The 14,223-nt window shown below is 35.9% G+C and overlaps 1 protein-coding gene across 6 annotated transcripts in view; it reads left to right on the forward strand.

The window, feature by feature from the left end:
• The window catches only part of TMEM135 (transmembrane protein 135), a 258,161-nt gene that overhangs the window by 217,119 nt on the left and 26,819 nt on the right, over positions 1-14,223 (forward strand). For all 6 annotated transcript variants that reach the window (XM_008020450.3, XM_008020451.3, XM_008020449.3 and 3 more), the window contains one exon: positions 12,766-12,807. In XM_008020450.3, coding sequence (XP_008018641.3) covers positions 12,766-12,807 — 42 coding nt within the window. The remainder of the gene's footprint in view (positions 1-12,765; positions 12,808-14,223) is intronic.

Below are 14,223 nucleotides of genomic sequence, written 5' to 3' on the forward strand. Positions count from 1 at the left end.
GAAAATTAACTTTGGTTGTTAAAAGGCATTGAGATTTTGTTACTGCTACGTAACTTAGCTCAGTGGTTTTCAAGCTTTAGCATTTTTAAGAATCCTGTGGCAATTTTGTTAAAACACACGTTGCAGAGATTGTTGGGCCCCACACTTAGAATTTCTGAATTCAGGAGGTCTGGAGTGGGGACCAAGAATTGTATTTCTGATGTGAAAAGCTTTTATGAAGGGGAGGTGGATAAGAGAAGCCAGCATGAAGTCTTGACCAAAGGTACACTCTCAGGCAAATCATGTTTAGATAGGAGAACATGTGGAAGTGAGGAACTGGACATTGGTTCATTTTTTTTTTTTTTTTTTCCATCTTTTTCTTTTTGAGGTGGAGTTTTGCTCTTATTGCCCAGGCTGGAACGCAATGATGCGATCATGGCTCGCTGCAACCTCCGCCTTCCGTGTTCAAGCAGTTCTCCTGCCCCAGCCTCCCAAGTAGCTGAGATTACAGGCACGAGCCACCATGGCCAGCTAATTTTTGTATTTTTAGTAGAAACGGGGTTTCACCACCTTGGCCAGGCTAGTCTCGAACTCCTGACTCTCAGGTGATTCACTCGCCTTGGCCTCCCAAAGTGCTGAGATTACAGGCATGAGCCATCGCATCTAGCCAACACTGGTTTCTTTAAAACTATCCATGCCCTTTGTCCCTTGTAAAGTCTTTGCATAATACCAGTTGGAGGACCATTGTTCTCTACCTTCATTTAGGTGATTTGTGTTTTCTTTTATATAGTCTAAGATCCCTTTACTTGTCTGTAATATTTCTTCTTCACAGTTGAGGCTTCAGCAGGTACAGACAGTTAGGTGATTGGAATGAATTTACAGTTTAATCACTTAACCTCCTTGGGCCTTGGTTTCTTAATCTACATAATACAAATCTCTCATGTTACCTTCGTTCCAATATTTTATTTTTCTAATACCATTCTGTGGGCTAGCAAGATTCCATTATGTGTTGACTCTCTCAATTTCTATCGATAAGTTCAAAATCTTTGAGAGGAAGTAAACTGGAGTATTTGAAATTAAATGTTTCTCTTTCTTGGGGGTCAGGATACTCTATAAGTCTTCAGTTAATCAAAAAATAGTAGTTTCCAGCCAGGTGCGGTGGCTCACCCTGTAATCCCAGCACTTTGGGAGGCCGAGGCAGGCAGATCACCTGAGGTCAGGAGTTCGAGATCAGCCTGGCCAACATGGTGAAACCCTGTCTCTACTAAAAATATAAAATTAGCTGGGCGTGGTACCAGGTGCCTGTAATCCCAGCTACTTGGGAGGCTGAGGCAGGAGAATCACTTGAACCCAGGAGGTGGAAGTTGCAGTGAGCCAAGACTGCGCCATTGCACTTCAGCCTGGGCAACAAGAGCGAAATTCCATCTCAAAAATAAGAAAAGGACAAGAGAATAGTAATTTGCAAAAGCTTCCAAAATGTTGTTTGGTTTTGTTCCATTTCTAGGAGATGCATATTTTATTTATTTTAGATTTGAACTTTGGTATGAAATAAGCATAAATTTATGAAAAATTTTAGCCTGTTATAGTTTTAAATAGATGCTCATTTTGTTCAATATGGAAACAAATTGCTATATTATTTTACTGACATATATGCCAATATGCATTTGACAATAAATTAATGGGGCCGGGTGCGGTGGCTCATGCCTGCAGTGCCAGCACTTTGGGAGGCCAAGGTGGGTGGATCATGCGGTCAGGAGTTCAAAACCAGCCAGGCCAAGATGGTGAAACCCCATCTCTACTAAAAATACAAAAATTAGCTGGGCGTAGTGGCGGGCACCTGTAATCCCAGCTACTTGGGAGGCTGAGGCAGAGAATTGCCTTGAACTCGGGTGGTGGAGGTTGCAGTGAGCCGAGATCACGCCACTGCACTCCAGCCTGGGTGACAGAGCGAGACTCAATCTCAAAAAATAAAGAAAAGAAAAGAAATTAGTGTTGATTCGAAGATTGTGTTTAATAGAAAACATTTGTTTTCATATTTTTCACTATGATTGTAGAAGGGAAAAAGTTGAAAGTGTTTGTCTTGAGGTCTTTAAAAAATAGATTGGTTTAGAATTGTGATTATAATTTTGTTTAATGTAAATAATTTTGATTCATAGCAATGCCATGATTTTAAGACAGTTGCTAATTTTTCCTTTGATTTACATGAAACATTATTTTGATATTTTTTGGTTGTTGCCTATAGTTAATTTGTTAAGTCTGCACTCATGCCACATCCTTGGGAACTGCAAACAGGCCTTTCAGTTTAGGTCCAATGAAACCACGATCTGCTCGTTTTGTAACGATTTTAAAGTTTGACTAGTGTTACTATTACCAGTTCATTATGAGAAAGAAATTTATCCTAATTAACATTTCTTTTAGAAATACTCTGAAGGTGATTCTTGGTTTCTTAGCAATTTAAAGCTGCTTGGAAAATGACCTTCCTAGTTTGGATTTTAAAGCAGAAACAGTTCCAGCTTCTTCAAGTTTAAGGAGAAATGTGATTCTATTGGAGTTGTTACTGTAAGTTTTAGTCCAACTGTTTCCAATTTATAGTTAGGACACACCAGAAAAAAGTGCATAATAATCATCTGGGGACTTACAGTCTCACTTGATTACCCATAACTGCGGCCTGCTTCAGCAGCTTTGCTTGGGCTCTTGAAGACAAAGCCAGTATCAGTGTTCCATTCTGTATGAAATAAATGTACTGTGAAATATTTATCAGAATAGAAAATAACATTTTTAATACACTGGGGAATTTCAGTATTTAAAGGAATTTTATTGAAAGTTATTGAAGATATAATGTGTTCATAAAGGAAACAAAATAATCTTCCCCAAATTTCTTAATTTCTTGCTCTTCCAACTTCAGATATTTGTATGTGAGGTTTCTTAAAATAGGGATACAACATTAATAGTTCAGTTTTCTCCTACTAAGTGCCATATGAAGGCTGAAACTGAACTCTTAGTCCACTTTATTATTCAAACAAAAAAATTTAACGTAAAACCTGTTGTATATGTATAAGCCATGTAATGTATTTTAACCACACACAAGTTTTGCATAGTAAATTGAAATAATCAGTTTAACCTATTGGAATATGCTTATGTGATTAGAATATTAAACATTTTTAAAAACAAACCAAAAATAAAAGTCTGAAAGTAATTTCATGTCAGTATTTTCTTGGTTATCTTTGATAAGCAAGCATCAATCAAAATATACAATTGGTGATTGTGTCTTAAATACTAAATTATAAGTTAGTACTAAGGTAAACTTCTATATTTGAAAATGGGTTGGAAAATTAATTACAAAATCTAGTGTGTTCTTTTATGTGGATTTTTAAAGACAAAATTAGAAAAATTTAATTAAAACTACATAAAATTGCTTGAATTTTCTTTAGAATAAAGATAATTGGAAGTCACAAATTAGAGGCATTTAAATAGGCATCCTAGTTCCTTTTTGACTTTCAAATTAAACTTTTCAATTGTATTCACTCTGATTATATTTATGCTTACAGTAACTAATCAAAATTTTGAAGTTCCAGCTATTGTCTGTAACTGTAATTTATATTCAATTTTATATATCATTCTTTTCATAACTCCAACATAAATGTTTACACTTGAACTTTCAGCATTTTCTGTTTTAATTAATTTTGTTCACATAAAATAATGTAACTTTTAATTTTGATACTGAGTGACTTAGATGGCTGGTATCAGAATAGAATAGAATATTTTAAGAATTATCGATGTGCTCAACTATTTTAAATCCAATTTGTCTTTATTTTTTGCTAACTGAATCTTTTCACATATTTAATTGTGCTTTAGCATATATGTAACACTTTACTCCAATTGAATAATTTGAGGTAGATGATGTAAAATACTGAATAAAAGAAACTTAGAGCTGAACTCAGGAAGTACAGATAGAGTAGCTCTTAAAAAGCTACCTTTGCATTCTTCAAGTGACCAGCAGCACAATGTCTTCTGTATATTAGATGCTCAATTAATGTTGAGTGAATAAAGATATATCATATAATACTTAATGAATATTTGAGTTTCCTTCTGGTTTAATGAGTAAAAGAACTCTGAAGTGCCCCACTTGATACTTAATAAATGTTTGTTTTTCGGCTGGGCGCGGTGGCTCAAGCCTGTAATCCCAGCACTTTGGGAAGCCGAGACGGGTAGATCATGAGGTCAAGAGATCGAGACCATCCTGGTCAACATGGTGAAACCCTGTCTCTACTAAAAATACAAAAATTAGCTGGGCGTAGTGGCAGGTGCCTATAGTCCCAGCTACTCGGGAAGCTGAGGCAGGAGAATTGCTTGAACCCGGGAGGCAGAGGTTTCAGTGAGCTGAAATCACGCCACTGCACTCCAGCCTGGTGACAGAGTGAGACTCAGTCTCATAAATAAATGTATGTATGTATGTTTTTTATCATTATAGTTACCTAATTATCCATGTTCATTGCGATCATAGTTTCAAACAATTTCAGCCTAAATCATTTATTTCAGATAGTTGTTTTATGCCTCTTTCTAGCAAAACTTTCACAATCCTGTTAATTAGTAAAGTTGACTAGTTTGAGTGTTATATTCTTTGCCATTGTGTTGGTGGAATAAAGATTAATAACTTTGGGCCGGGTGCGATGGCTCAAGCCTGTAATCCTAGCACTTTGGGAGGCCAAGACGGGCGGATCACGAGGTCAGGAGATCGAGACCATCCTGGCTAACACGGCAAAAACCCGTCTCTACTAAAAAATACAAAAAACTAGCCGGGCGAGGTGGCGGGCGCCTGTAGTCCCAGCCACTCGGGAGGCTGAGGCAGGAGAATGGCGTGAACCTGGGAGGCGGAGCTTGCAGTGAGCTGAGATCCGGCCACTGCACTCCAGCCTGGGCGACAGAGCGAGACTCCGTCTCCAAAAAAAAAAAAAAAAAAAAAAAAAGATTAATAACTTTTACACTGTTCAGTCTGTTCCTAAATGATCAAGAACTGATTTTAAGATTAAGTTGTACAAGTATTGTATAAATTTATGCTTATTGTAAAAATTCGAAGTGATGTACCCCCATAGAAAGTAAAAAGTTATATTTTCCTGCATACCTCTTAACTCATCCAACTACAATAGGTAGTCCACTACCCACAGTTTGGTTTTGTATGTATCCTATTAGAGGACTTTCTATAACAATGCCATATGTAAATAATAAACAACATTTTATATTTTACTATTAATATTTTAGCATTGATGCTAAATATAGCAATAATATTTTATCAATCAGATTATGTATATAGAATTCCTTCTTTTGCTTAACAGTGTTTCATACAGGTCTTTCTATAGCAGTGTATATCTATCCCAGTAGTTGGTCTCAAAAGACTAAGTTTAAAACTTGAAAAGTTTCTCTTTGAACCTTTGCATGAAGAAGTTAGTTCCACCTCAATAAGTTTTATAAAATGATAAGCAAGTATAATACTCTTAGTAGCAACTAGTAGTCTTAACACGAATTCAGAGTTTTGTTTGTATGTTTGGTTTTATTCTTGGGGCTGGTGAGATCATTTCTCTTTTTACATCATAAGTGATTTAGAAGAATTCATTCTATTTTTCCATTATGATTTTTAATAATAAAGCTAGCGTTAAATAAAATGATGAAATTTCAGAATTCTAAATCATTTAATCAGCCAGTTATGGTAGTCGTTTACTTTCAGTTTTTTTTTTTTTTTTAATATACAAGGATGTTGATTCCTAAAGTTAAGTGATTTACTCAAGATTGTAGAGAAGTTATGATTAGCATCTGTATCCTTTCTCTTATCAAGATTTTTTTCACTACACCATGCGTTGCCTATGAAGAAATACTTTTTTTCGTTTTTGTTTTTAGATGTTTATTTAAAATGTGTAATATAAGCGCAGTGGCACATGCCTGTGATCCCAGTTACTTGGGAGGCTGAGGTGGGAGGATTGTTTGAGTCCAGGAGTTTAAGACTAGCTTGGGCAACATAGGGAGACCCCATCTTGGGGGGTGAGGAGGAAGAAGTAATAAATAAGTAAATAAAACATGAAATATTGTTTTAGATGCTTATATTTTTCTTATGTAAAAATTTACACATTAAATTTATTGTGAAAATGTAATTACAATCACAGACATGCAATGGAAAAAAAAATCCCATGTTGTCGGCACCTTCTTCTGAGACCACATTTTGTGTATATGAAATGTGTTTTATCATTTAAAACATTGACAAATAATAATTGTACATATTCATGGGAGTACATAGTGATGTTTTAATACATATATAGTTATTAGATCAGGGTAATTAGCATATCTATAATCTCATATTTATCATGTCTTTGTATTGGGAGTATTCAGTATTCTCCTTCTGGCTATTTGAAACTATGTATTACTGTTAACTATAGTCATCCTACAGTGATATAGAACCACTAGAACGTATTCCTCCTACATAGCTGTGATTTTGTATCTAACAAGTTTCTCCATATCTTTTTTTTTTTTTTTTTTTGAGATGGAGTTTTGCTCTGTTGCCCAGGCTGGAGTGCAGTGGTGCGATCTCAGCTCACTGCAACCTCTGCCTCCTGGGTTCAACCAATTCTTCTGCCACAGCCTCCCGAGTAGCGGGAATTACAGATGCTCACCACCATGCCTGGCTAATTTTTGTATTTTTGGTAGAGACGGGTTTCACTATGTTGTCCAGGCTGCTCTTGAACTCCTAACCCCAGGTGATCCACCCGCCTTGGCCTCCCAAAGTGCTGGGATTACAGGCATGAGCCACCACGCCCAGCCATCTCTTCATATCTTTACCTTCCCCCTACTGGTTCCAGCCTTGGGTATTTTCTCTTCTGCTTTCTACTTTTCATTTCTATGAGATAACCTGTTTTTAGCTTTCACATATGAGTGAGAACATGCAGTGTTAAACTTTTCTGTTCATGGCTTATTTCACTGAGCATGTCTACCAGTCTATCCATGTTGCTGCAAATAACAGAATTTCATCCTTTTTGTGGCCTATAGTATTCCATGGATATTTTCTGGATAGTAATCCCCTCTAGGATGTATAGTTTGTAAATATTTTCTTCCATTCTTTAGATTGTGAAGAAATATTTTAAAGGAGATTTATAAAGTACATCTTTTACATCTTTTATATTTACCAAATGAGTGAAAACTGAGTAGACAATAAAAAAGTCTTAGAAATCAAAATAGTTTGTTCTCATTCTTTTCAGCTCATTAGAGAGCACATAATGAAGTAGCACATTTACGTTATTAAATTTTGTGTTGGTGCCAAACAATAGGGTGTTCTTAAACATTTTACACTGAATGGATCATAGGAACATCACCCATCATAAAAAGTCTAATATCGCGATATTTTCTTGGGAGAACTTAATGCACTTTAATTAACATTAGTAACATTTTTGCATTCTTATAAATGTGTTTTTAGAGGAAAACCTACAGTAAAGTGTTTGCTATAGAAGTCACACCAATGAACTACAAATTCTTCCAAAAACAGTTTTCTAGTGCCATCTGCTGGTACAATGTAATAAAGGTGACTATCTCATGAAAGTAATTTCATAGAAGAAAAATATCTTTGTGGGCAGAATTGTTTATTTTACTATCATTTACACTTCTAATTGAAAATTTGAACATTTGACCAAGAGTATTATCCTGATAATGATAACACTGAGCTTATTTATACTTTCTTGTACATAGTATGCAATTCCAACCTGAACCTCTACAGTTATTTGTGTATTGACTAAGTTGTTTGATATTATTATACAACATATTTCTTTTCCTCCCTGTGTTTTTTGGCTCTGTTTTATATCATAATTTGCCTTAGCACAGAACCTTGCAAGTAGAGATTCAGTAAATGTAGACTATTTTATAGTATTTATTTTTTCATTTGCATAAATTAAGTTGAAAAGTCTACGTATATGAGTTAAATGCATTACTTTTATGTGCACTTGAAAATAAAAATGAGACTTTATATTAGAAAAGAATGTGATTAGGATAAATGGATTTTTATTTTTCTTCCTTTGAAGAGATATTCTGCATTATAAGTTGTGGAGAAGCAAAATATATTCAGTGCTTGGACATTTTCTTTACAATTATTTCCTGTATGACTGTATCTAGTCTCATGCATTTAAATACTACATATAAACAAATCAGACCTCTCCCTTAATCCTCAGACTTGTTCAGCCAGTTACTTGCTTCCTCAACATTACCATTTAATTAGTTAACAAACATTTTAAACTTAACATGTCCAAAACAAAAGTTTTGATTTTCTCCTTGAAACTGTTTCTGCTGTAGTATTCCTTACTTTGGTGAGTGGCCATATTATCCTTCCATTTGATCAAACCAAAAATTATTTCAGTAATTTGTAAATTCCCTCTCTTGACTCTACATTTAAACCATTGAGAATTTCAGTCAGCTCTACTTCTCTCCACCTTCTACAAGTATGATCTAGATAACCACAATCATCTTTCCCCTCCTAACTTGCTTCTTTGCTTCTAACCTTGACCTCCTATAAGTCTATCCTGCAGCCAAGTGATTTTTTTTTTTTTGAGACAGAGTCTCCCTCTGTCGTCCAGGCTAGAGTGCAATGGCGCGATCTCAGCTCATTGCCAACTCAGCCTCCTGCTGCCTCCTGGGTTCCAGTGATTCTCCCTGCCTCAGCCTCCCAAGTAGCTGGGATTATAGGCATCGGTCACCACACCCGGCTAGTTTTAGTGTTTTCAGTAGAGACAGGGTTTTGCCATATTGGCCAGGCTGGTCTCAAACTCCTGACCTCAGGTGATCCACCAGTCTCAGCCTCCCAAAGTCCTGGGATGACAGGCGTGAGCCACTGTCCCCAGCCACAAGTGATTCTTTTAAAATTTAAGGTAGATCGTGCCTCTCCTCTGATGAGAACCTCCCAAAGTTCTTACCTTGCCTAAAGGGCTTATGTGAAATGTAGACTGCTCCCTCTCTCCACCCCGATTGCTAGGTCCTCATTTCCTACCACTACTTCCCTCCCCTATTTTGCTCCAGCTACAGTAATCTACTTGCTTCTCTTTACATGCCTAGCTGACTCCATATCATGGGCTGTGTACTTGATTACCTCAAACGGAAATGCTCGCCCCTTTACTCACTAATGTTTCTGGTCAGATCACCACATTCTACTTCTCAGAGAAGCTCTTCTTGACCATACTGTGTAAAGTAATGAAGCCTGACTACATCACTATTTCTCCCCTTATCTTGCAGGGTTTTTTTTTTTTTCATACCCATTACCATTATATGACATGTTTGCTTTTTTATGTATCTCTTTCCCAACTAGAATGCCAGCTCTGTGAAACCAGGGATTCTTTATTGTTCACAGTTATGTCCTTGGAACCTAAGGCAGGCAGTGCTTATACATAGTGGCCATTTAATTAATATTTATCAAAGAAGTTGGTGAACCTTAATACTTAAATGGAGAATGTGATTTCATTTATGTTATAATAATCAAATCCATAGAATAATGAGGAACCTTCAAATGGAGTCTGCTTTGTTTAAATCTTTATATCATATTTTCAACATTCAACACGGATTACAATTGTGTTTCATAGTTAGGTTAATGCTCATACAATACTGTTAGTGTCAAAATGTGGGGCCATATTACTATTTTAAAGATTCTTTTTATGGGAATAATTACTTTTTTGTTCTTTTGACATAGACATCTGACCCTCAATTACATTAACAAACCTTATACACATGAATGGAAAGAAGAATAGCCCCTTTTGAATCCATGCTAAGACTTTATCAATATGAAGTGCTTCCCACAGAGTTCTGCTGAAAGAACTGAACTTCCATCATAATGAAATTGCAAATTCATTTGTATATGCTCCTCTTATATTTGAAAGCTACTTTTTGATGTTTTGGTCTGCAATTAAATTTATTGTTTAAGGTCACAAATATACAATTCTGACTAGAACAAGTTGTCAGAATTCTTTATTCAGCATAGCACAAAGATAAATGGCTGTCTTTTAACAATAACATATGAAAGCCAAAATTTGTTCCCAGATATACATAATCTTTTAATGCTTTCTGTTTTCCAGTCAATAGACCCCTTAACCTGCTTCCTCACCATCTTACCTATCTAGATTATGGGTTTTTAAATTACGGCAAAACACTTTCATCAGATGGAAAAAGATAAGTTTAAACATTTTAATGCTATAATTTTCCCATGCACATTTTATCATTCCATCTGAATTATTTTGCCTTTACCCCTATTCTGTGTAAGGTAGATAATTATGTAGTATGTTAGCTAAATTCTGTGGTTACATTTCTCACTGTTAACGTGACCAGGAAGTAGATCATGTTGCTTAATTGAAATTGAGTTTTCAAGTGTTTTTTCTTCTTTAAAAAAAAAAAAAAAAGGATACATGTGCAGAACATGCAGGTTTGTTACATACGTACATGTGTGCCATGGTGGTTTGCTGCACCTATTGACCAGTCCTCCAACTTCCCTCCCCTCACTCCCCACACCCCAATAGGCCTTGGTTTGTGGTGTTTCCCTCTCTGTGTCTATGTGTTTTCAATGTTCACCTCCTACTTATGAGTGAGAACACGTAGTATTTGGTTTTCTCTTCCTGTGTTAGTTTGCTGAGGATGAGGGCTTCCAGCTTCATCCATGTCCTTGTAAAGGACATGATCTCATTTCTTTTTATGGCTGCAGAGTATTCCATGGTGTATATGTACCACATTTTCTTTATCCATTTGATCATTGATGGGCATTTGGGTTGGTTCCACGTCTTTGCTATTATAAATAGTGCTGCAGTAAACATATGTGTGCATCTATCTTTATAGTAGAATGGTTTGTATTCCTTTGGGTATATACCCAGTAATGGGATTTTTGCATCAAATGTTATTTCTGGTTCCAGATCCTTGAGGAATCGCTATACTGTCTTCCACAATGGTTGAACTAATTTACATTCCCACCAACAGTGCAAAAGCATTCATACTTCTCCACAGCCTCACCAGCATCTATTGTTCCGTGACTTTTTAATAATCGCCATTCTTACTGGCATGAGATGGTATCTCATTGTGGTTTTGATTTGCATTTCTCTGATGATCATTGATGTTGAGCTTTTTTTCATATGTTTGTTGGCTGTGTAAATGTCTTCTTTTGAGAAGTGTCTGTTCATATCCTTTGCCCACTTTTTGATGGGGTTGTTTTAAAACATTTCTGTGCGTGTGGATTAACTTATTTTCTCAGATTCTATACTGCATCTAATACAAATGTATATGATTTTGATTAAAATAGATTTCTTAAATTTTTATTTCCTTTGTGGTCTTTCATACAGAAGACATAGAGGAACAACTGCCCTATAATATTTGAGGCCTTACTCTTTTTTTTTGAGACAGAGTTTCGCTCTTATTGCCCAGGCTGGAGAGAAATGGCGCAATCTTGACTCATTGCAACCTCTGCCTCGTGGGTTCAAGCGATTCTCCTGCCTCAGCCTCCCGAGTTGCTGGGATTACAGGCCTGTGCCACCACGCCCGGCTAATTTTGCATTTTTAGTAGAGACGGGGTTTCTCCATGTTGGTCAGGCTGCTCTTGAACTCCTGGTCTTAGGTGATCCACCGGCCTCGGCCTCCTAAAGTGCTGGGATTAGAGGTATGAGCCACTGCGCCTGGCCTAGGCCTTATTCTTTATCTAAGAATATCCAGTGTCTTTATAGATTTATTCAAGGGATTTTGATAATAAATAATCAAAAGCCCTTTGTTTAAGGTGATCATAGCGATAAAGAAGAACAAAGACATTGAATGACAATAGCAGGATGTTGTAAAGCCTGCATAGTAATGTCCCCATTTTAGGATCTTGTTTAAATATTTTTTTGCAAATCTGAGAATCTTTTTTTTTTTTTTAACTACCATGCAATTTGAATCTTCCCCAACTGAAGAGAGTAGACTGTTTCAGGAGGATGTATAAGAAAAAAACATAACTTTTCAAGTCAGACAATCCCCTCCAGCCCCCAAATTCTGGAATTCTGACTGCTATTACTTTTGTGACCTAGGTTACTGCATTCTTCGAGCCTCTGTGTAGCAATGCAATAGACAAAAATCTCTATTCATACAGTTTAGTGATACGATTAAATGAGACAACACATATAAAGAGCTGAAAACAGTGCCCAGCTATATAGTAAGCACTCAATAAATACCATTTGGAGTCCTCTCTTTCTGCTCTCCCCTCACCCCAACTCTGTTCTTCATGCTCTGTGATCTGTTCTAATTGGGCTTAATCAGAAATTAAAACTGTTGAACTAAACTTGAAACCTTTCTGTGCCTGCCAACTCTGTATTAAGAATACTGTGCATTCTCTGATGTAATAGGTAGGACAAAGAGAGAACCTTGAATTGATCTAGATCTAAACACCCACCAGGTGTATGTGGTCTTTTTCTTCTCAGCAAATTGGTCCCCCAGGGATTTGTAGCACCTGCTCTACTCCCAGCCCCCATTTGAAGTCCAGATGGAGACCTTAGATTTACTTAAGTCTCTCTTCAACCTACCTATTTGAGAGCTGAGCTCTAAGTAATGTTAATGTGATATAGGAAGGCATTATCATATTAATCATTTTGTGTAAGGTGACATACTTCATTGCTTGTTGCTCTTTTGACCATTCATAATGTTCAGATTTTTGCCTTAAGAGTTTCATCTTTTAAAACATTTATTTTTGGGAAAAGATTTAATAGTAATGTAATATACTGTTTATACCTCAAAATATTTTATGGTTGTAAATTCTTATTGTTTTAGGTGCAAAGATGGTTTGAAAGGATTTACATTTTCTGCACTTAGGTAAGTAACATTTATTTTTATGTTGAGAGAGAGTTTTCAAGTTAACTTAAAACATTATACATAATTACAATAAATATTTATTGACTAAACATTTAAACTGAAAATAATTTTAGAATTCACAAAAGTACTTCCAAACCTGTGGATATATAGCTCATTGAAAGAGTAATTTGTCAGATTTTTCCCTCTAAAAATTAAACAACTACTTCTTTTGGGCCTATTGTGTGCTTTCTGTTGCGGGGTGTTTGAAAAGAAATACAAGAACTCACTTCAGGGAGCTTGGAAAGACAGAGCTGCTCAAGAACAATTACTGAAAAGTTAAGTATTTAATTGTGTGGTACTAGATTATTTGCTTTAGGGCAAGATTCACACACAGTCAAACACAAATTTGATTTTAAGTATCACTAGAGTCTTTTCACCGCATAGCCCATCTTTTAGCATAGCAACTGGTACATGGTATATACTGTAGAAATGTTGGTTAGCATTAGCATTATATTTTATAGTTCACCAAGAATTTTCTCATAGATTAGAAAATTAAATTTTTGCAACAGTTCTGTGAAAGGTAACATGATGAGAAAACTGAGGCTTAGAATATTTGTCTAATTTAACCTCACACAAGTTAACTGTATATACTGACTCCATACCCAGTGTTTGTCTAGTTTATATCATAAATGTTGCCTGTTTTATAATCCAAAGGACGCATAGTAGATGCTTGGTGAAGATTAGTAGTATGGTTTTTACTGCAAGTATTGGAGGGAAAAATTAGGGAAAGCTTCAGTACTAGCAAAAGTTTTTACGTGATTGTCTCAAGGTTATTTTGAGGATCAAATGAGTTAATATGTGAAAAATATTTCAAACAGTGGCTGGCATGTAGTAAATACTCAAGAAATGTTGACTATTATTTTTGTTATATTCTCATAGATGATGTGCCTTAAACTGTACTTTAAGGATAGCTTTCAATAACTACAAGGAAGAGGAAGTGCACTCTGGGTGGAAGTGAATAATAGTAGCAAGAGAGTGAAAATTGTAAACACGAAGTGTGAGGTAACAGTGAGAAAATGGACTTAATTGGTAGGAAAAGTTTATATTAGGACATATAAAATATTTTTTGGTATGTAGAGTAGGGCCAGATTATGGAAGACCTGGGGGACGAAAAAAAAAGACTAATTTGGATTTGATAAGGTCAGCAGTAGGGAGCTACTAACATTTTTTGAGCAGAGTGGTTTACAGTGTTTCAGAAAGATTGGTCTGGCTGCAGTATTTGGGACATCAAAAAAGAGAGAACCAGAAGGTGGAAAGACAATAAGGACTAGAATTTGGGTGACGGTAGGAGGATTAAAGAGAAGCAGAAAAAGTTAAGACTTGCAATGAATGAAAATGAAGACTGATATTTTCCTTTTTTTCCCCTCCACCCTGCAA

The sequence above is a fragment of the Chlorocebus sabaeus genome, chromosome 1, assembly GCF_047675955.1.
Source record: "Chlorocebus sabaeus isolate Y175 chromosome 1, mChlSab1.0.hap1, whole genome shotgun sequence".
In the NCBI taxonomy this organism is placed as follows: Eukaryota; Metazoa; Chordata; class Mammalia; order Primates; family Cercopithecidae; genus Chlorocebus; species Chlorocebus sabaeus.